Raw genomic sequence first — 24,083 nt, 5'->3', positions numbered from 1 at the left:
ACACTGCGAACTGGCCATCACTGCCTGTCATGTCTTCTCACAACTACTCCTAACTCCTATTAACTACTTGCATTCCCCATGTAATAACAATTCTGGAGCATCCTTCCAGCTCTATGTTGTACCATTCCTCTATTATTCCTACTAGAAATTTATGAATGAATTGGCCTCACTGGGTGTTACCAGTTGTGGGTGTGTCCCTGTAGAGTCTGGCACTGGCAGTACTGATTGGGTAGTGTCAGTCTGTGCAGGAACAACCCCAACTGGTAACAGTGGGATCTTTATTACAGACTGCTGGCAATTATTTCCAAAAAGTTTAAGTTATATAGAAAGATGTTCCATAATTGTTATTACAAGGGGAATGCAAGTACGGTAGTTATGAAAACAGGACAGGTGCAGGTCCTCTTTAAATGTTGTGTCCGCTGCAAGTAAATGGGGTTGGCCGGACGCACCGCTGTACAGGGAGAGCGTAGAAGGGGACACAGTGCTACAAGGATCCTTCATTCTCAAGACCATAAAGTGATCGCATCTCCTATAGTTATAACTATAATTTTATGAGATAGGCATTCATTAATTTACCAGAGTTACAATTTCACATACCTCTTTAGACACAGAAGAAAGGTCCAAATTCTGGATCTCACCGGCAAGTTCATCCAAAATGCGTGACTGCTCATCTTGTATTTGCTTAAAAACAGTTTCCTTTTCATCGATGAGATCTTCCACTTCCCTCCGTGTAGCAGCTGAATGCTCTAGAATGCTATCTGGGTTGATGGCTGAGGCATTGACCTTTTCTTCTGCCTCTAGAGACATCTGGAAATACTTGTTGATGCTGTCCATAGCGCCTGCAAACACAAGAAAAGCAATGCTTTCCCATCAAATTTTAAACAAGACCTACCACTCGACTGTTCCCTCACTTCTCCATCCGATGGACACCAAAGTTGGGCAGGTTGAAGTTTAACCATTTTGGGATTCTTTTGAAAGTAAGTAAAGCCGGAGGTTTTTTTTTTGGCCACTCATTCAATATAACAAGCATGCTCAGCAGAGCTAACCATTCACACTGTACAAGTGACCACTGAGGCCAGTGACTGGCTGCTGCAGTCATGTGAATGATGGGCAGTACATGACTTCTGCAGACCTTGCAGGAATCAGAGTGGGGTGGACTGGAGTGGTAGCATGGGACCAGTGAGACAGTTAAAAAAAAGTTAAGGTGTTTGTTTTTTTTTTTATTAATTTTACACAGCACCTGCTCTCTGCTAAAGGTTTAAAAATCTTGGAAAACCCTTTTAAATGGGAATCTGAAAATATACCAGACAGCAGTGTTATGATTGGCAAGGTTTAGGCTTTGCTCAGATTATGTTGTCCTACTCTATTAAAACAGTGGGTGCAGATGACATTGCAGGAGGATGTATACAACATTAGGGCTCATTCAGACAGCCGTATCAATGAGTCCGTATCCGTTCCACAAGGTGCGGACCCATTCATTTCTATTTCTATGGGCCGCAAAAGATGCGGACAGCACACTGTGTGCTGTCCACATCCGTGGGTCTGTTCCACAGCTCCATAGAAAAGATAGAGTATGTCCTATTCTTGTTGAGGCCATGTGCAGTCGCAAAATTGCGGAACGCACACGGCCAGTATCCGTGTTTTGTGTATCCGCAAAACACTACGGTCATCTGAATGCGCCCTTATTCTGAGGTATGCTGCTATTCCAGCAAATAATAAAGATATTTTGGGAGAAACCTACCTCGAACATTGGAAATCTTCATGTACTCCAGCTGCTCTCCAAGTTGTTTCAGTGCTTTGCTGACACCATCGGCATCTGCCTGCAGGGCGGCGACTTGGTCAGAACCATTGAGGCTGATCTCTGCAAGCTTCTCTTCTACTTCTGTAACTTTCTCCAGCAACTCTGATTTCATTTTCCTTGTAAGATAACCGAAATGACAGCAATAAGATAACCGAAATGACAGCAATAATTTAGCACATGCACACAACCATATTTTCTATCCGTGTCCGTTTTTTTGCAGATTGCCCATGGACCCATTCACATAGGTCCATAAAAAAATGGACATCATTCTGCAAATTATAGACCATGTCCTATTCTTGTCCTTTTTGCAAACAAGAATAGTAATTTCTAGTAATGAGAGTGAGAAAGATGCCGATTGTACACTGAAGGAGTCCATATTTTGCAGATCCATGGATTGCGGGCCTCAATATGGACATGATTGTGTGCATGAGCTCTTAATAAATTAGAAAATTATTGTTTGCTTTCACCCGCACATTTCTCAGTCCATATACAGCGGCTTTCACCCTGAAATATCAATACTTTACTTACTCTGCTTCTTCAAAAAGACTATCAATGTTTTTCAGTGGCTGTGTGGCAGGGCTCTGGGAGATGATGGTTTGAATTTCCTCCAATTTTGCCTGAACTCTATCGACGGTCTTCTGGTAAGGTCCAATGACTCCAGTGACTTTCATAGCATTGGCGCGGTCTAAAATTGTATTTGTCCTGTTGGAGAGTTCCTTGATGATGACATCCCAGAGGGCAAAGCACTTATGACAGGGTACACAATTTGGGAAAATGCCAGAGTAACCACGTGCACATTTATCACAACGCACTCCTTCTACTCCTTCATTGCAGATGCAGTGTCCAGTGGATCGGTCACACTGAGAGGTCTGTATACCTCTTGAGTCACAGTCACAAGCTGCAAAAAAATAAAAATAAAATTCAGTGTCCCATTTTAAATTATACACCTAGGGGGAAAAATCCGCATAGTCTCCATATGTATAGGAAAACATGTCAGGTTGCATTAGTCTATACAGTAAAAAAAAAAAAAAAGTATGTTAATTTATATAAAAGTAGCCTATGCCAAATGTAAACACTTGGGGGTTCTACAGATATAGTCAGCATATTTATTATTATATTTACTTATATAGCGCTGACATATTCCACAGCACTTGACATGAATTAATATCACTCTCTGTCCCCAATGGGGCTCACAATCTAAGGTCCCTATCAGCATATCTTTGGAGAGTGGGAAGAAACTGGAGTACCCCGAGGAAACCCACGCAAACACGGGGAGAACATACAAACTCCATGCAGATGTTGTCCTTGGTCGGATTCAAACCCAAGAGGCAACAGTGTTAATCACTGAGCCACCGTGCTGCCGAGTTCCTTCTTAGATTCGGCATATGTGCCGAAAAACGAACGTTCATTTGTATGGGACAGCCAGGAGAGCTATTGTGTATGGCCGCCTTTAGCTATTTATTCTGGCCTCCACTGCTTATACTAAACATGTGCCATTAGTTTTGTGATAGAACTTTCTAATAAAACATACCAGCCTTAGGCCTGGTTCAGATCACGGTTTAGTTTTCTGTTTTTCAAATCCATCAGAAGAACAATAAAGTTAAAAAAAATGGACCCTTTATGTTAAGCATCTTGTGTGGAGGACTTTTTCTCCTGTCTAAAATAACGGATCTCAGAAGGAACAGACAAGAATGGAAGAAAAATTTGTACAACGGATGCTCAAAATAAAGAATCCGTTTTTATTTTACATTTTTCTGTTCTTCTGACAGATCAGAAAACTAAACGGTGATGTGAACACAGCCTTACAAGAATATATGGGCTCTCCAACTATAATGAACAGTAGAGATAATTTGGTCCCACAGACTTTTCTTTTATGCACCAAACCCCTAGATTTGTGCAGGAAGCCCAGAGTGATTAGGATCTCCCGCTGTGCCTTTCAAAGAGGACTATTTCCTTCAGTACACAACAAAGATCTTTCTAGTGAGGGCCACTTAAACTCTTTTTACATAAAGATCAAAACTGGGAGGGAGACACCAAATACATTGAGAATGTCAGCACAAGAAATGCCAAGATCTTTTGATCTTCAGAAGACCCTGAAGTTGTGCTCTGCTATTTAATACATAATCTAACATTAGATAAACCATTTTATTGCAAGAAGGAAAAAGCACCATTTATTTTCAATATATGTTTTTTTATAATATTATAATATCTAAATATATAATATATTATATTTATCTACATATAAAAGAAAACTATAAGTAAAGTAGCTATTGAGGATTGAAGTATAATTCGTCAATTAAGTGGAACCTACAGCATAAAAGTTACCTCCTGAAATACAAAAGAATAATATTAAAAAGTAAAGAAGTGGAAAGCATCCAACTGTAGGAAGTCCTATGATTTCAAATTCATCCGCTATTAAAAAAAAAAACAACTATGACATTGTTCTTTCATTAAACTAAACCAAGCAGGAAAGCATTGTCCTTGACATTAAAGCTTGAAAGAAGTCACCCTTGTAATGCACAAGAACTGCAAGTTAGGAGGCCATGCTGAAATGTCTACGTGTTTAGCGTCATCTAATCATTCAGATGCTTTTGTCCGAGAATTCACGAATGATCTAATATGGCGTATTTAATACTTTCATACATGCAGTTATTGGGGGCCATTTTTACAATCCAGATCATTTTTATGTCAATTTTAAGTCTGGTTTTGCATTGTGTAGTTGCACCAAATCTATGAGACGGTGCAGTTTTATTTTTTTAGGTGCAACTGTATTGTGCTGTATAACTTATAATCTAAAAAAAATACACCAGGGGGCTGCTTGGCAAAGGATAAGACTTTTCTGAGACTTTTGTGTGACATTTCCAAGTGTCGCAGATAGTAATCTCACTTTTCAATCTTAAACATAGACCACTTTGAAAAGTGTCATGTCTCCTATGTTGCAGTGTTTGCAGCTTTTACGAACAGCGCTCAAACATTGTGGGAGAACAAAGAACTGGTTTACTTTACTTGGGACAAAACAGCAACCATTAACTGTAAGATAAACCATCAAGATGGAGACTACCAGAGATGACATCTACATCACCAGACAGTACATACCCTGGAAGACCTGCACTTGAATAAACAGTAATGCTTAACACAGCGCCATCTACTGTCAGCTTAGCATAGTTCCTCCTGCATTAAGCTGCAGCTGTTGCTGTATTCCAACATCCTAAATGTCACAGAAATGTTGCAGAAAACGCAGCAATCGGCATGTCGTGTGAAATTTTTACACCAATAACCAGATGTATCTGGTTTGATAAATGTCTCCCATAATTTTAATCAAATTGAAAGGAAAAGTATATTGGAAAGGATTATATTCTTTTTTGTATCCACCCCTGGCAGTGGCTATAAGAACGCACTAAAATTTCTAACCTTAGCGAAGTGTCAAAGGTGTAAAAAGTGTTATATACCATGTTCATTTCCACGCTTTATATAATTCATCATGTAAAGTGAGCTTTTTGAAGGCCGTTTAGCATCCTAAAGGCAGTCCTCCCAAGTGTCCCTCTTTTGGAGGGACAGTGCCTATTTTTGACCCAAGTCCTTCTGTCCCTCTTTTCTCCTTAAATGTTCCTCTTTTTGATCTGAGGTATAGATTTGCCTTACAAAAGTGTTTGGCTCCTCTCTGTGTATTAGACCCCACCTTGTATATTATTTCATTTAATGCAATTTAGATTTTAGAAATGTTTCTATTCAGATAATTTTTGCGCTATTGTGAGCTAACAAAACGATTAGTCTGTAATAGTCTATATGCACGCGAACGTTTGTGTTATACGGTCCGCAAATTGCGGATCCGCAAAAAAAATGGATGACGTCCGTATGGCATCCTTTTTTTTGCGGATCCATTGTAACAATGCCTATCCCTGTCCACAAAACGGACAAGAATAGGACATGTTCAATTTTTTTTGCGTCGCTACGAAACGGAGCAACTCCGTGTGCTGTCCGCATCTTTTGCGGCCCCGTTGAAGTGAATGGGTCTGCACCCCAGCCGCAAAAAATGCGGCTCGGATGAGGAACCAAACCACGTCCGTGTCCATGTAGGCTAAGTCTGTAACTAGTCTGTATAGGTCTGTAAATATTCTGTATAAGTCTGTAAATGGACTTTCACTCAATAAACCATAAGTGTCCCTCTCAGACAGTCCCAAAAGTTGGGAGGTATGTAAAGGAACATTAATAAAACCATGATTGTACTGCAGCACTGTCTTAATGTCTCCACCCATGTCATATACTAACATAAAGAAGAAGTCCGATTTGTAAGGGAACAGTTAGGACTTTGTTCAGCTTTGGCATGCCTTCATTGCCCGTCTCTACAAAGCATTATCTGTCCAGAAATGTGTAGGCTGCAAACAATGCACAATGACTCCAATGATCAGCGCTGACTAAATCACTATAATTAACGAATGCCAGACGAACAGTATACATTCACACCAGTGCCAAACATGAGAAGGCATACTCCAACTTGTAGGCAACAGTTACATCAAATAGGATGGATTATCAAAATTACCGATCAACCAACCAAGTGATATTTACTTCCTGTAAAAAAAACTCATAGTTCATATGTTGTTTTAAAACATTGTGCACTTAGATGCATTTCTATGGAAGGGATTAGTGATTTGTTTGGTAAGTGATTTTAAAAGAGACTTCTGTAGCTGGAGGCAAAGGGGGAAGGGCTCAAACTTAAAGGCTAATGAGCTTCTTCAGCTAAGTAATGCAGCTTTGCATGAAGAAAATGCAGTGATTTCTGATCTTCCGCTTAATCCCTAGTGATTATAATGAAATACTCCACTTCCCAACTAAAGTGCAATGTGATAAGAGCCTTTGATCTTATGTCACCATTCCAGTTCCCAAGATGTTTGCATTACTCATGTACTCTCATTCTATGTTTACAGGTTTATGGTCTATTAGTTCAAAACTGCGTAAAGGGTCACTGAGCTTTTAAAAACTTTTGATACGTCATAGCAACATATGAAAGGTTTTGATCGGTGGGAGTTTGAGTTCTGAGACCCCCATCAATCACTAAAATGAGGAGAAGTGCTCACATAGTTGATCTCTCGAGCTGCAGGAGATGAATCAAGACGGCCCTTAAACTTCTACTGAGTTTGTTTCCTGCCATGAGAAGAGAGAGTATGTTATGCAAGTGCTTCTGTCTCCTCGTTCTACCGATTAGTGTGGGTCTTAGAACATATCAAAAGTTTTGGGACAGCTCAGTGATCCTTTAACTAGAGGACAAAAAAATTCACTTGTGCCTGAAACTTAAATAGTCACTAAGCTTTCAACAAAAACTTTAGGAAAATCAATAGTACAGGTGAATACAAGAAACTTTGTAATATGTCTTATCAGAAAAATGCCTTTTCTCTACCTGTCAGGCTCTTCACTCAGAATTCACTGCTAAATTTATCTAGCGGGACCCGGATGGACTGTCAGTTTACTGCCCTTAGAAGTCTATATAGAGGGGAGGGGGAAGAGGAGTGAGCTGCTATGGTGGGAAAAAGGAATTTTCCTCTTATAAGATATAATGCAACGTTACTTATATTCACTCGTACTACTGATTTAGCCAAAGTTTGTTGACAGGTTAGTGACCCTTGAATGGTATATTAACACATGGCAGACATTTCTGCCACTGTTTTTTGAAGGGTCCTTGCAAAAATCTAAGTTCTGGCTGCTGAAACGACCTCAATGGAGGTTATGACGGTCAGTTGCAGAAATCTCTGCAAAAACTCTGCTGAATATAAATAGACCCTAACAAGAGATGTTAGTGAATACTTGGCGAAGCACCAGCTTTGAGCAACTTTAAAGATCATAATAGGAAATGTCATTATCAACAAATTGCCAGTATTTTTATTTATTTTACTCACCTATATAGCGCCGATATATTCTGCAGACATTATCATTGCTTGCTTCTACAATGGAGCTCACATTCTAAATTCCCTATCAGTACGTCTTTGGAGTGTGGGAGGAAACCGGAGTACCCGGAGGAAACCCAACTAAACATGGGGAGGAACTCCATGCAGATGTTGTCCTGTTTATTATCACCATTTTTATTAATGTTTATGTCAAACCCCCCCACCACTGGGTGGATACTGGCCGTAGAGCAGCCTGTACTTCTTCACTGGACTGCTCAGAGGCTGCTGACATATGAACACTAGTGAAGGCCAAAATATTTAGCTATCAATCATCACTTAACAGGTCATTATATGTATTTTTTAAATTTCAGAAAATAAATGCATGGAATTCTATGTACAGCACTGATGCAGAACTATACAATTCCATAGTAACAAAACTCCATTTATCTGCAAGAAGTAGGGTACAAATAGACGAAAGAACAACTGCTGGATCACATCACACAGGAGTCATTTGCTCTCTGCTACCATGAAGTGATGTAGATCTGCATAGCAGCTGGAAACAAAATAGCAAGAAATAATAAAGGCTATTTGTAAAGTTTCTTCATTTATCTTTCCACATGCATTGGAGAAATATATATATATATTTTTTAAATGCTTGTTTCCACTTCACAATGGTGGGAAAATGGACTTTATTTACCTTGGCATTCAACATCTGGATTACCCCAGAAAAGTTCTTGACATTCACTGCAGTTTCTGCCACCAAAGCCAGACATGCAATGACACTGCCCTGTAAACTGCAAAGAAAAACATTAAAAAAAATTGAGTTTTCCATACATCAGCAGAATATATGTAATCTATATCCAAAATATTACTCATGCACTTACCTGATTGCAGGATGAGCCCAAGGAACGGGCAGGATCACAGCCACATGACTCACACCCATTTCCACTAGCTAGATTCCAGGTATCTGGTGCACAGTGATCGCAGCTCTGTCCAATCACATTGCTCAAACATGGACATTGCCCTGTGGTAATATTACAGTGGCAGCTCTCGTCTCCCTGGCAGTAATTCTGATCAGTACCCAGGTAATTACAGACGCACTCTAAAAATAAGACAAGTGTTATAAAAGTTAGCAAACAAGATACCAGTATAGAGTAAGTACAGTGGTATGGAACCATCATCGGTTTATGCTGCCCTCAGATAAGGGGCGACAGACTCCCTTTAAGTACTTGAATAGTATGTAAATAAGTATTTGTGCCTTCTGGTCTCTCACTAGATGCATACAAGGAGGTCAATACTCTGACATTCAAGATGAGGAAAGGGACACACTTTTTTTCAAAGGGAAACTGTCTAAGGATCATTCTACTAATATAGACTAACTGAATTTATGCTTTAGGGGAACAAAAATAAAATGAATTCTCACTTTTACAATCTTGTTGGAAGGCATTTCCGTAGTAGCCTAGTTGACACTGATGACAGTTCTCGCCCTCTGTGTGATGGAGACATTTCAGACACACTCCGGTGCGCTTGTCACAGGCAAGTGAATCCGACATATCTATGTTATTGTTGCAATTACATGGTTGACATGTTCCTCCAATCTCTTCTGGATTTCCGAAATAACCAGAGGCGCACTCATGACACCTAACACCTAGCATGGCGACACAAAAACATCACATTATCAGTTTACAAGTGTGGTCCTAGAAGTGCCTCTACTCAAATGGCAGACTAGGCTTGGCCCTGTAGTACATAGGCGTCCATGGTCTGTAATAAGACATTATCCCTTCAGTGGCTATACCAGCTCATGATTACCTGTATAGCCTTTGTTGCATGAACATATGACATGCTCAGTTGAAGGATCTTTGTAGCATCCACTGGCAAATTGCCGTCTACTACCAGGTCCGTCAGGGCATGGGCAAGGTCTGCAGTGATCACCTGAGCCTAACCTGGGATCACCATAATAGCCAGCTGTACACCTACAAATAAGCACATAATACATTAAACTAATTGGTATAGTAATATTACAATTGATCTCTACTTTCCACCATGAAAAATGAAAACCAAGACAATGAGTCAGTCAGTCCAGTTCACACCAACTTTACATATTAACAATTTACATACCAGCCCGCCAGTCAATATCAGTTGGTTATGGGGATCTGAGCTCAGGCACCAAGATGCATAAATGTATTTACATTCAACAACTACCACAGAAACGATGAAATTATGAAGAAGTACCAACTACATCAATAATAAACTCACACAGAACCATAACTAAAAAAGTTTCTTCCACTTCTTTGAGAAAGATCTACCTGTCACAGCTGTAGCCTTCAGTATGATCTCTACAGTGGGTGCACTCTCCAGTGAGTGGGTTGCATTCATCTGCATGCCCATTACATTGGCATTGTTGACAGTTAGGAAATCCCCAGTAACCAGGCAAACATTCATCACACTGACGTCCAAAGGCACCATGGAAGCATGGGCACTGACCAGTCTCCACGTGGCAGAAGGCATGAGAAGATCCTTTCAGGTTACACTCACAAGCTACAAAGATGAGGGTAAATTAATTGGATGTGTTTGACAAAGGTGGTTATGATGATAATAATAGTGATTAAAGGCTTGAATTTTCACTTTTGCAGACAAGAGCACAAAATACAACACAAAAAGAAAAAGAAAAGTAGAAGTTACATGTAGCAACAACTTAGCTTGTTCCTTCCATCTTCCCTGCAGTAGAATAAAACAAAGTCAGCAAGATCCATCAACAGTCTAAAGCTGGCCATACACATTCAATTCACCAGCTAGTTCTCCCGTGTCCCTCCTGGCTTCCCCATATACATTCATATTCAGCTTGACCAAAAGTGTCTGCATATGCTATGGATAGAGCAGAGAAAGTCTCTGCCATAGAGTCCTAGCGGCAACTTAAAACAATCGGGTAAAATATTCGGAAGCTCCCCACACCCATTAGTGGGTCAGCTGAACCCGCTGCAGATTCGGGACGAAAAAAGTATGGCCAGGTATGGCCAGCTTTATGTGTATGATGGATCCTGACCATTCATCAGAGGATTGAAGAATTTTTTGCCTGGAGAGGAATATGGACGACCTATCTTCAGGATAGGTCATCAATAACAGATCAGTGGGGTCTAACACCTGGCACCCCTGCCGATCAGCGGTTTAAGAGGTCATGACACTCCAGTAAGAGCTGCAGCTTCCTCCCAGGCCAGTGACATCACGTTCAGTGGTTAGATGGTCTATGTGCACCTCATTCCTATACAAGTGAATGGACCTGGGCTGCAATGCCAAGCTTAGCTCCTATACAATGTACGGAGTTGTGCTTGGTAAGCTGTGAAGAGGCTGAAGAAGCTCACCAAAGTAACACAGGCTCTAGAAAAAGCTGATCCTCAGGGGTGCTGGGTGTCGGACCCCCACTGATCAGATATTGATGACCTGTCCTGAAGATAGGTCATCAATATTCTACTCCTGGAATTTAACATGTTTGGATTTTAACATGTCAGATTCTTTTTTCACCGCCCTTTCTCTATTAAAAAAATCCTTATCTAAGGTATCTTATAGGTTTGTCCAGTTTGGGAAGGCACCTGATGTCCTTGCAATCAACAGTCTTATGCTTCTTCTAAGGATAAGTACAGTGAACCACTAAATTGCAGAATTACAAGTTCCCAATTACACGTTGTGGACTTCCTGATGAATTACTATTACATTTCTTTAAATCAATATAAAATAATACATACGTTTACATCCATTAGGTCCAAATCCATAGGTCCCTGGGGCACATTTATCACAGTTCCTACCAACAACATTTGTGCGACATTGGCATTGTCCTCCATTTGGGTCACATACAGCACTCAAGGAGCCTTGTGGGTCACAGTGGCATTCTAGGTAAAATGAAAATGGCAAAACTGTAAAAGTGCACTGCTACTCCATACCAATACTTCTGCCATTGGGCGTTTCTCCTTTGTCTCTCCCGCTTCTGAAAACCCCACTCAAATGCAATTTTGGTTTCATATATGTTACATACATCCTCTGATTTATCTCACAATATTATTTTTATGCTTCGTTTTTTTAAATAGATAACTAAATATAGAACTATTGTTTCAAAACTACGGGGCACATTTATTAAGACCAGCATTTTAGACGCCGATCTTAATAAATCCTGAAGCAGGAGGTGGAGCCGCCAAAGTTATGAAGAGACGCCAGTTCTAAATGTCTTGCATTTAGACCTTTTTCCTCGGTTATTCCTACTAGATGTTTATGAATGGATTACCAACAGGGATGCACAGTCTGACAGATCAGTGAAGCCGGTGGCGGACCCTTTGACAAGGGGAATTGGAGTTGGCAATTTATTTATACATTTATGGCAGGAATATTAGAAGACTGGCACAACAGTTATAAGAAAATATGCTCCAGCAGTGTTATTTCATGGAGAATTTAAGTCGTTTTTATTTTTAAGTCCTTTTTGACTTTTGCCTTCGCCACAAAGAATGACAGTCAGTAAGTATGGTGAATATAGATACATACCCAGGGCACCTTCATGTAGGATTGCAGAAATACTGAGAAGGAAGTCTTTGCAGACCTCAGTTTGTGGAGTTTTCACAACACTCTGGCTGTTTTCTGCACATCTGTATCTCTGGAAGGTCTGCCAGGCGTTGCTGATGTCCTCGCCTGAGCCTCCCATGCTGAATAAGTCCAGGGATTTGACATGAGGCAGCAAAACAATCTGTGGAAATGAGGTTACAGATGCAGTTCGGGATTCCATTCAGATCATTATATGTTGCAGTGCATGGGACAGAAGTGTACTCCCATAAAGTCTAAAACCACTAAATGACCATGAAGTACAGGGTGCCGCACTCCATAAACCCAGCTTACCGCTCCTCAGCCAACCAAGGTACTTCAAGGCAAGTTGGACTAGTCAGAAAATATCATGTGAAGAACAATGTGAGAATAGCCACGACCGTCTTACTGAAAATGTGTAGAACCTGTAGTCGGATTTCTGCTCAAATGTAATATACAGTATATAATAGCTAATTCTTCATAAAAGATGATCAGACAATGAACATACAAAATATCCAACTAGTCATAAAAATGCACTCACCGAGTCAATTAATGTATAAGGATTGTCCACATTAGAATTGATGGAATACCGAGGCAGTTCCAGTCTTATCGTGTAATTCAGGGCTTTTTCAAAGCATATGGGACGAGGAAGGACAATATACCTAGAAGTAGAAGGCAAAGCACGTTATACAGTAGGTTTACAGAGCGATCTGATGTAACCTCTGTAGGCCCTGAAACTTGTGGGGTTCAGCCCATATACAAGCTGTGCTTCTGGCCTAACAGTGGCCAAGCATATCCATGAAAAGGCAAGCTGGAGCTAATTAGTAGAAATACCGTAAGTCAGAGCAACTAGAATTCGTGCATTTTTTTAAGACGTTTCACAAATCAGACCGGCTTTCTCCTTCTAATTGAGAATGACTAGCAAAACGTATAAAAAAAATATATATATAAGTTGCTCTGACTTCTTACTACTGATACACCATGACCTGGGGGAATGAGAAACTTCACAGAGTTGGAGCTATTGATGTTGGTACCAGTCATCATCCAGCCACACTAAGGCCTCTTTCACACGGGCGTGTGTGCTCCGTGGTCGTGCTGCGGGCCGCAATGCACGAGCACAGTCTCTCATTTGCATATATTAAAGTCTTCATTTTTCTCAGCAATGCGGGCACATATGAACATGGGACCAGCACAGATGCCTTTAGCTGCCAAGTGCAGATGTAACAGGTCAGACAGTTTCAAAGGTACAAACCTACTGACAGATGCCCTTTAATGCCCCCCAAGTGCGGCCCTTTTCTCCTACGACAGAAAGCTGGCACAGGAAACACTATCTAAAGACGGCTGCTGTGGATATACTGATGAAAGTATACACTTGTGAAATGTCCTCGAGCTCTACACTGTTACATGAATTGCTCCTGCAAGTAAAGGAGGCATTTCGTATAATATTTGTGTATTAAGGAATTACTGCAGATACAACGGCTCAGTTTACAATGACACTCTAAATATGCCTTGAGGTGTTCATAGACTGTACATTAGGTAAATATCACCTGCACCCATCGGTTTCTACAGGATCAGCCGGCTCATCTAATGAGCATGGGGATCATCAAAGCAGCAGACATTGGAGGAAAGAATTGGGCATGTGTAGTCCGTCCTCTCCATTGAAAACACATGCATGCTTGGGTCAAGTCAAGTGTGTGTTTGGGAGTTGCGATGTGTGAGACAATTCATTTTGGCCAACACCTAAAAGTTATGGGCAGCTTTGGAGGCTGACATTTTAGTTGGTGTATGGAAGCTTCTCAAAACCATAGGATCATTAGTGGACAACTGGACACGTCTGAAAATATGGGCAGAAAATGAGCACTGGGGTTAGTGGGATCATTTATGCTACTGGGTGACGGTGAGATTGCGTCTGGTAATATTGTGGTGCTGTTTGTGTAAGAAAGCAGCCTCTTTCCTAATCCTGGACAACCCCTTTAAGGCGATCGATCAATCAAATAACATTTTCAGACATACTGTACTCTGTGTATGGAATCTGTACTCACCGAGATCCTGGTGGTAATGCCACAATCTGGTTGTCATCAGTGGGCACGGTGTTACCACATCTGCTGCTTGTGGGAATCTTTCCAGGACGTATGATGGTAATCACTGCTTCTTCCCATTGTTCTGGAAGCTGACAAACAAAAAACAGATCAGAGTGTTGTTGAGCATCCCAAATCTGGCAAGGTACAGCAATAAGGGCTACTGCCCCTCCCCCTGCTTTTCCCATAGTATTAATAGAGTGATACAACTGCTTACCTGTGGCTCATAACGAATCAAGAGGTCATACTCCATAGAGGTTGGGATATTGTGGATATGAAATTCCAAGTAGGCTCCTTCTGGAACGTTGGCGAAACCAGGTCCTGTCCAGGAAGGAGTGCGATCTTGAGGGAGCTGCCTCTCCACAGTTCTTACGCCCTGTTGGCAAACAGCACAGACTAAGCAATGCTAAGAAATGGAAACCAGAACCTCCCACAAGACATTTAACTTCTTACAGGTCCAAAATCTGCATCCTCGGCTTCATAGATGTAATGGTCTAAAGAGATGAAATAGAATCCAGATTGCACTTCATTGCACTGGCGGCCAATCATGTGTGGTCTGCAGCGGCACTGGCCAGACTCAGGAGAACAGCTGGGAACAGAGTAAAACAAGCCTAAAACACAATACGCTGGGCCAGGAAACAAGCCAGAATAGACAGATGGATTTTGAAACCGCATTTGGCCCACACTTGAGCACTATTAGACTTACACTACATGACATATTTACAGGATCCCAGGCAGAGGATGAATGGAGAGGGGATTGCGCTTGTGTGCAGCCCTCTCCATTCACTTCTATGGAGCTTACAGAAATAGGCGAATACTTCTCCATTCGTTGCACACCTGGACGTGGTTGCCTGCGTCCCACTGACTGAGCAGGATGCGGGTCCTCTGTCCTACAGGGGCACTGCATCTATCAGACTTTTATGGCATATCTTGTGGACAGGGGGGCACCAGCAATGAGGCCAGGTGAGGCGATCGCCTCAGGCAGCACCAGGTAGGGGCAAGAGGGGGGCAGCGAAAGGGCCATGGGCAATGAGCGCTTTCATTGTGGCAAAGGGGTTAGGTTAAGAAATTGGCACAGGGGGGGATGTGTGCCGTTTCAGTTTTCGCCTCATGCAGCCGAAGGCTAGGTGCACCCCTGCTTGTGGATATACCATAAATAAATTGCTGGGAAAAGACTCCCGCCTTCATCCAGTCTTATCAGTTATGAAACTAGTATTTATAAATTATTTTAAAGGGTTATTTCAACCTTAGGGCATGGCAACATGGTCAGGTTTCCTGATGCAGTTTTGGAAGCCAAAATCCGGATTGGATCATAAAAAGATCATAACAGATACGACCTTTCTTTATTTGCCTGATTTGGGCTTCCAAAACTACACCAATAAATCGGACCATGTGGTCATACCCTAAGGTCAGAATACCCCTTTAAGAATTGTACTGTTCCCATTTATCTACGCTATCTTTCTATAAATACTCGTTTCAGACCTGAAAAGACTGGATTCAGTCACGATTCATTTCCCAGTGATACATTTACATGATCTGTCTTGTGTCCATGCATCCCCTATCTGTGATACCAGTGCACCTGGACTTTGTCTGGATTTCCGTCTGCAAACCACAGATCCGCAAAATACGCATACTTATGCATTTTTCTCTCTTCTATTACTAGTAGAAATCACTAGAATAGGAAAGGTTCTATCATTTGTGGAATGGTCACATCATGGATCCACAAAGCTCTACATAGCTCCATAGAAATGAATGGGTCAGTGTGCTATCGCCCAAAAAATGAGGATAGCACATGGATGAAAAATTTGGTCTTGTACACAATGCCTAAGGGGTTAACTACATACATTTGATTCGTAGAAGGTAGTTTACAGCTGTGCTCTGCTAACTCGTTGGCATGTTCCACCCTAAAAGTGAATGATTACTAGAGAATGAAGTCTCGTGTGGCTTACTTATTGTCAAGTGATCCACCGCGGTCACAATCGCAGGGCCGACAGCCATCCAAATCATTGCTCAGTCCCCAGAATTCTTGCTGCAGAGAAAAGAGCACAAACATTGCCGTTATTTTTACATGAACAGCCATTGTATATATTCTTTGTGTTTTTTCTCCGTATGTAACAGTACATACAGCTACAGAACAGTACCTCGTACAGGCGGCATTATGCATCTCAGCCATGCCATGCTTTATTACTGCACAATAATTAGCTACAAATACTATTATCCACTGCTAGTAGTATGACTACTCCCCTATTTGTGCAGCAGATTTAGAGTATTGCATAGCCTACTGCAAATGTGTCATGGGTGGACATGCAGCATTAAAGGGCATCTGTCAGTAGATTTGTACCTATGAATCTGGCTGACCAGTTGCATGTGCAACGGGGGCGTTGCCATTACACCTAGAGGCTCAGCTCTCTCTGCAACTTCCGTGCTCTCTCCGCTTTGACAGGGCCAGGTATGTTAATGTTTTCACTGCCTAACTGAAAAGGGTGCTGCAGTTGCAGAGAAAATAGAGCCAAGTGTAACGGCAACACCCCCGTTGCTCCTAGAGGCTCATTTGCATATATTAAAACATTATTTTTCTCAGCAATGAGTGCACATATGAACATGGGACCAACAGGGATGCCTTCAGCTGCCAAGTGCTCATGTAACAGGTCAGTCAGTGTCATAGGTACAAATCCACAGACAGATGCCCTTGAAAGGGAATGTGTCACATTACTAATTAAAACCAGACATTGATACTTTTTCTTTTTTTCTACTCTGTTTTAATTATTAGATTGTAGATTTTTCATCCTATTTTCAGTACATAAGTATGAGGGTGACCATCTTGCCAGAGCTGCAGATAACAGAACTTCAGAGCTATGCTTTACAGCAGCCACAGACCATAGGAACCTGTAGTCAGGAGATGTTCATTGATATCTATGGGAGAGTCTTCTAGGCATGCTCTGTGACCTGTGCAGGGGTCATTATACAGAGGGGGGAAGTAGATAGGCTCTGACCAGAAGCTCTTGTGAATGGAAGATCCTGTGTTATCTATATGTATGTTATTGTTCATTGTAAATCAGCCTGTGGTGATAATGAGATGACTGCTGATCTCTACAGTACAGAAAATGACAGCATATTACAAGCTCAGTGATCAGTGTAAAAAGTGCAAGAATTTTTTTTATAGGTCATGACATATTTTTTTTTTAAAATGCCTAAAAATATGTTTAACATAAATAAAATATGATTTAAACACTAATCCATTTCTGAGAACACATTCCCTTAGGTAGTTTCTGAATGATGGTAAAATAATAAACGTGGTAAAATAACAAAAGAATTGTTTCTCCCCCTTTTCTACCCTGTCGTTTCCAGCACTGAGCTCTGGACTCCCTGCTGCTGTATGTTTTCCTGGCTGCAGGGGTGATGTTCCATGTACACAAGTCACCGCTACAGCCAATCACTGGACTCGGCAGTAATGTCCTGTGCACTGCAGAGGCCAGTGATTGGCTGTATGGCGATCTCTATGCACGGAATGTCACTGCTGCAGCCAGGATGATGACATCAGCAGCGGACCAGAGCAGTAAGGGAGAAAAGGGTAAGTTTGTCATTTTAGCACATCTGCAGGACCTGCCTGATTTTTTATTAACCAGGGTAATGTAGGAACAAATTCTATTTGAGGTTAATATTACCATGCACTGGTCACACTTCTTTCCTGTCACAAAACGCTTGCAATAACAGTTTCCATCTTGAGAGTCACAGGAATTACCGCCAGGTATGGTCCCCAGAGGACTGCATCCACAAGCTGCAAGAGACAGAAAAGCATTACCTAATCTGATCGAAACGGTCACTACGTACAATTATTCCTAAATCACTCTGAAAGGTTCTCACGTTGGCATCCATCTGGATCTTCTGCACTTAGCTCGTAGTGCCCTTCCTTACACCGGTCACAACGTTCACCTTCAACATTTGCTTTACAGCGACACTGTCCAGCAATGAGGCCAACTGAGAAGTCAGTGTAGCGGTCACATATGCCTTCATTTTGAGAACCAGCTGGGTCACAATTACAAGCTGAAAAAAACGGCACATTGATGAGATGATTGTTTATGGATAGAGCAGCGGTATATTCTGCAGCGGGTGCCAAGTGACAATGCTGTTCTTCTAGGAGGAAATGCATCTGCCTAAAAAGTCTAAGCAGGTTCTGAGAAGAGGTCCTTATAAAGTCATATAACACCTCTCCTAAAAGAAACAATAGCTGCCGAGAGCTGGAAATGATGGCGGACTGCCAGCAGAGCAAAGACTTGCCTTTTATCTAGGACACTTACTCTGGCATATATTTGGGTCCCGGACGTCTTTGTCTGGGTGCTGATAGAAGAACGGCTTGCACTGCTCGCAGTTGCGTCCCATTGTGTTGTGCTGACAGTCATCGCATACCCCACCGCTGGTATTTCCAGTTGACATATAAACAGCCATGTCAAAATGACAATGTGTGGAGTGTTGATTGCAATTACATTCTGCAGAAAAAGACAAAACACATCCATCATATAGGGCAGAAGACGTAGGACGCAATATATACGTTGAGACATCTCCACCGCACAAGCGCAACCTCGTAACATAGGATTGGTTGCAACGCTTTAGGCTTTTGACAGCTTTAAACCTGCTAGCTACAAACCGGCCATGAATAAAGCTCTTTATTTTGGGGGTCACTTACTTTTACAAGCATTGCTGCTCCGACCTTCTGCGGGTCTCCAAGGCAAATCGTTGTAAAAGTCCATGCACTGCTCACAATTTAAACCTTTTGTGTGATGTCTGCAAACACAGCGGCCGTGGACCTCAAATATGAGAACAGAGCTTTGTTACGGGGGAAATATTTGTCTGATTTTTAATGTTACATTTTACTGCATGAACACAACAGAACAAAGGACTTAAGAATTCTTAGCCTTTCAATCTAAACAGTAATAAAATGTCTAATTGCAGGGCTGTTATCTGTGGACAAACCTACAGAGGAAGCCTATTATGTTAAAACCTTGCTTAGTACGTATCTTAAAGAGGACCTTTCACTGCTCCTGACATTTCTGCTTTAATAGCTTCATGCATTCCCCATGTAATCACAATTCTGGAGCATCTATTCTTAGGGCTCTATGTTGTGCCGTTCCTTTATAATTTTACTAGAAGTTATGAATGAATTGTTATAGTAAGGGTACAGAGGGGTGTTACCAGTTGGGGTGTGCACCTGCACAGACTCACTCTATCTAATCAGTGCTGCCATTGACAGACCTTTGCACCACAATCTGTGTCAGAAATACGCCTAATATATATGTACGGTATTTCTATTTAATAAATGGCCTCTTAATTGTATTATTATTCGGGGTAGAGCTAATATCTTTGTATTATATAGATTCTAGTGTATTATAATTTGCCCTGTATTTCCCAATAGATAAAAACATATACGTTAACGTATGCATTTTTTACTGGACTCTTCAGGATACAAAAACATGGAGTGCTGCACATTTGTATACATCAAACTGATAGAAAAAACATGATGTGAACCCACTGGGGGAGGGGCGGGAAAAGTACTAAAATTTGCTGTGGGGCCCAGTCAGTTCTAGCTACATCACTGCACATCTCCTTCTCTCCTCCAGGCCCGGCCCAGCGGTGATGTCATGACGTGTGTCTCACTGCTGCAGCGGGCCGGAGGAGAGAAGGAGCGCAGGGAGCTGCGGTTAGTGAATGACAGGACCGCCGGCTCCCCTGCGCTCCAACAATGATGGGTATGTGAGGGGGCCACTGTGGGGTCATTACACTGTGGGGTCCCCTTGCACAGTATAATGACCCCCAGTGACCCCCATTAAGTATAATGATCCCCAATGACCCTCCAGTCAGTATAATGACCCCCAGAGCCCCCATTCAAAATAATGACCCCCAGTGCCCCCTCCATACAGTATAACCCCCAGTGTGGTGGCCACTTGGGGTCATTATTCTGAATGGGGAGCGACTGGGGGTCATTATTCTGAATAGAGTGCCACTGTGGGGTCATTATGCTGTGTGTGGGGCCACTGGGGGTCATTATACTGTGGGGGGGGGGGGCATTGAGGGGGGTCATTATACTGTGTGAAAGGCCACTAGTGGTCATTATACTGTATAGGGCCTTTGGGGGTCATTATACCGTGTGGGAGCCACAGAGGGACATATAAATGTAAAAAAAATGCCCACTGGGATTTATCGCCCAAGGCGCCCCTTCACCAGTAGCTCAGGCAAATTGGGGTAGGTTTTGAGAAACCGCTGAACCACTAAGGCTACTTTCACACTAGCGTTCGGAGCGGATCCGTCTGATGTTTCATCAGACGGATCCGCTCCTATAATGCAGACGTTCGCATCCGTTCAGAACGGATCCGTCTGCATTATAACTTAGAAAATTTTCTAAGTCTGAAAGTAGCCTGAGCGGATCCGTTCAGACTTTACATTGAAAGTCAATGGGGGACGGATCCGCTTGAAGATTGAGCCATACTGTGTCAACTTCAAACGGATCCGTCCCCATTGACTTCCATTATAAGTCTGGACGGATCCGCTTGCCTCCGCACGGCCAGGCGGACACCCGAACGCTGCAAGCAGCGTTCAGGTGTCCGCTCACTGAGCGGAGCGGAGGCTGAGCGCTGGCAGGCGAATGCATTTTCAGTGGATCCGCCTCCACTGAGAATGCATCAGGGCTGAACGGCTGCGTTCAGGACCGCTCGTGAGCCCCTTCAAACGGAGCTCACGAGCGGACACCTGAACGCAGGTGTGAAAGTAGCCTTAGTTGAACACGTGGGCTAGGCATTGTATGTGTGTGAGTTTGCCGAGCTCTAAAGCCGGCATCAAGTTACGGCCATTATCAGACACAACCATGCCTGGTTGTAGGTTGAGTGGCAAGAGCCACAGCTCAGTCTGGTCCCTTATCCCCTTCCACAGCTCTGCAGAGGTGTGCTGTTTGTCAGCTAAGCAAATTAGTTTCAGCTGTTGCCGCTTCCCCACTGCAGTGCTACACTGCTTCCAGCCACTGACTGATGGCTGACTGGTGCTGCAAGATAAGAATTCAGAGGTGGAAGTGGAGGAGGAGATGGAGGAGAAGGGGGGGGGGGGGGTGCAGCCACTAATGTAGGTTGCGGCGGAAATCCTGACGGAAGTAGGGCTCGCAATCATTGGCGTCGATAGCACCTGTGCCATCCTAGGGTACGACTCGCTCCCGGCCTCCACATCGTTCAGCCAGTGTGCCGTCAGGGAAATGTAGCGTCCCTGGCGAAAAAGCACTTGTCCATGTGTCAGTCGTTAAGTGGACCTTTCCAAAAACTGAGTTGGTCAGGGCACGGGTGATGTTACGGGACACATGCAGGTGTAAGGCGGGGACGGCACACCGGGAAAAATAGTGGCGGCTGGGGACTGAGTAATGAAGGACGGCCGCCGCCATCAGGCTGCAGAAAGCCTCAGTGTTCACAAGCCTAAATGGCAATTTAGTGCTATGGCCTGTGGGTGGGTGGCTGGGTATTTGTGCTTTCGTTCAAAGGTCTGGTGTATGGACATCTGTACGCTGCACTGGGACACAGAAGTGGATGTGCTAGCTGATGGTACTTGCGAAGGTCCAAGTGTAGGGTGGGAGGCATCCAGGCCTGCATCTTGGACAGGGGATTGGCCAGCACGTAACACAGGGAAAGAGGAGGCGGTGGTGTGACCCGCAGACACTGATTGTGAACCCAGGCGTTCGGCCCACCTATTAGGGTGCTTTGATGCCATGTGGCGGATCATTCTGGTGGTGGGGAGGTTGCTAGTGTTCATGCCCCTGCTCATTTTGGTATGGCACAGGTTGCAAATGACAATTCTTTTATCGTCCGCACTTTCCTCAAAAAAGCGCCAGATTGCAGAACACCTAGCTCTTGGCAAGGGAGATTGCCGTAAGGGGATGCTCTGGGGAACAGTTATGGGCCTGTTTGGTGTGGCCCGCCTTCTCCCTTTTGCCACCCCACTGCCTCTCCCAGCCTGTTGCGGTGCTGCGGATTCCTCCCCCTCTGTACTCCTGTCTTTGCTCGGCTTGCCACCTTCCCAGGTAGGTCAGTGATTTCATCGTCCACCACCTCCTCTTCCACTTCCTCACTCTGGTCATCCTCCTGACTTGTTGACCTAACAAGAACCTCACTTATTGACAACTGTGTCTCATCCTCATCATCGACCTCTTGAGACACTAATTGCGGTTGATTTATTGGCAACTGTGTCTCATCATCATCATCTACCTCGTGAAACACTAATTGCCGTTCCCCACTGTCATCTTCTTCTGACTGTGGATGCTCAAGAGTTTGGGAATCAGTGCACAAGATCTCCTCATGTCCCTCTTCAAGCAGGCTTGGCGAGAGGCCCAAATCAAGGAATGGCGATGAAAAGAGCTCCTCGGAATATCCGAGTGTGGCATCACTTGTTTGCAAAGACTCTCCATTTTGTGAGGAAGGAGGATCAGGGTGAGGATGCTGTTGACCAGACTCTTGGCTACTGAGACTGGACTTTGTGGAAGACAGGGTGGTGCTTAACTGACTGGAAGCATTGTCTGCTGCAATCCAACCGACCACCTGGTCGCACTGGCGTGACTTTGAGAGAGGTGTCCTGTGCCGCCCTGCAAACTGGGACATGAAGCTAGGTATCGTGGATGAGTGTGTTTCCTGTGCTTTGGCAGCAGGCACAGTTTCACAGTGCCCAGGGCCACGGCCTCTGCGTGCACCATCAGCAACACTGCTCATATTGAATGATATATATGCTCCATCAGCAACATCAGCAACACTGCGCATATGAAATGATATATATGCTTGCAAGTATGTCACATGTACAGTAGCGCAGGTTTTGTAAGTGTATGCGCAAATAAATTACACTGAATGTCACAGATATTTAGGATGCGCAAACGTTATACAGGAGATGTAGCGCAGGTAATGTCGTGTCACCAGTGGCTAGGAAACAATTACACTGAATGTCACAGATATTTAGGATGCGCAAACATTATACAGGAGATGTAGCGCAGGTAATGTCGCTGTCACCAGTGGCTAGGAAACAATTACACTGAATGTCACAGATATTTAGGATGTGCAAACATTATACAGGAGATGTAGCGCAGGTAATGACGCTGTCACCAGCGGCCAAACAATTGCGCTGAATGTCACAGATATTTAGGATGTGCAAACGTTATACAGGAGATGTAGCGCAGGTAATGTCGCTGTCACCAGCGGCCAAACAATTGCGCTGAATGTCACAGATATTTAGGATGCGCAAATGTAACACAACAGATGTAGCAGAGGTTGTGTCACTGTCAGCAGTGGCCAAACAATTGCACGCAATTAAGCGCAGGTTGTGCTAATAATATAAATTGCAGCCAGATAAAACAATAGTCCTTAAAAGGACTTTTGGGTCTCTAACACCTCTCAACACTAAACCCTGCCTAAAAAAAATAACAAATACTGTCCCTACACTATCTGTCCCTTCTGCTGCAGCTCTCCCTGACTAAGACTGAGCCGAACCACGTGTCATCGGGTGCTATATAGCACCCGATAACGCGTTTCGGCCAGCCAATCACTGTAATGCCAGTAACCAGCATGACTACGGCATTACAGTGAGTGCCAGTACTTCCCCGCACGTTTATTGGCTGTGTAGCAGCCAACAAACGTGCAGGGAGGAGACTCGAGCATCGCGATGCTAGGCACATCGCGATGTTCGGCTGAGTCAAAATGGTGTTCAGCCGAGCATGCTCGCCCAACACTAGTTAACGCCCCTCTGTACCCTTAC

At 43.2% G+C, this 24,083-nt stretch overlaps 1 protein-coding gene across 1 annotated transcript in view; it reads right to left on the bottom strand.

Annotated features, from left to right (window-relative positions):
* LAMB1 (laminin subunit beta 1) overlaps window positions 1-24,083 on the bottom strand; it is a 55,002-nt gene that overhangs the window by 14,196 nt on the left and 16,723 nt on the right. The window contains exons 9-27 of the mRNA XM_040412460.1: window positions 19,003-19,123; window positions 18,617-18,805; window positions 18,183-18,362; window positions 17,984-18,096; window positions 16,268-16,347; window positions 14,772-14,907; window positions 14,536-14,694; window positions 14,283-14,410; window positions 12,782-12,902; window positions 12,208-12,406; window positions 11,421-11,564; window positions 9,987-10,218; window positions 9,490-9,653; window positions 9,104-9,328; window positions 8,565-8,782; window positions 8,378-8,474; window positions 2,330-2,699; window positions 1,742-1,917; window positions 598-839 (exon numbers count right to left, since the gene is read on the bottom strand). Of these exons, the coding sequence (XP_040268394.1) occupies window positions 598-839; window positions 1,742-1,917; window positions 2,330-2,699; window positions 8,378-8,474; window positions 8,565-8,782; window positions 9,104-9,328; window positions 9,490-9,653; window positions 9,987-10,218; window positions 11,421-11,564; window positions 12,208-12,406; window positions 12,782-12,902; window positions 14,283-14,410; window positions 14,536-14,694; window positions 14,772-14,907; window positions 16,268-16,347; window positions 17,984-18,096; window positions 18,183-18,362; window positions 18,617-18,805; window positions 19,003-19,123 (3,294 nt within the window). The remainder of the gene's footprint in view (window positions 1-597; window positions 840-1,741; window positions 1,918-2,329; window positions 2,700-8,377; window positions 8,475-8,564; window positions 8,783-9,103; window positions 9,329-9,489; window positions 9,654-9,986; window positions 10,219-11,420; window positions 11,565-12,207; window positions 12,407-12,781; window positions 12,903-14,282; window positions 14,411-14,535; window positions 14,695-14,771; window positions 14,908-16,267; window positions 16,348-17,983; window positions 18,097-18,182; window positions 18,363-18,616; window positions 18,806-19,002; window positions 19,124-24,083) is intronic.

The sequence above is a fragment of the Bufo bufo genome, chromosome 1 (assembly GCF_905171765.1).
Source record: "Bufo bufo chromosome 1, aBufBuf1.1, whole genome shotgun sequence".
Classification (NCBI taxonomy): Eukaryota; Metazoa; Chordata; class Amphibia; order Anura; family Bufonidae; genus Bufo; species Bufo bufo.
Note: the sequence above shows the minus strand (reverse complement) of the source record. Positions and strands in the feature narration are given on the sequence as shown.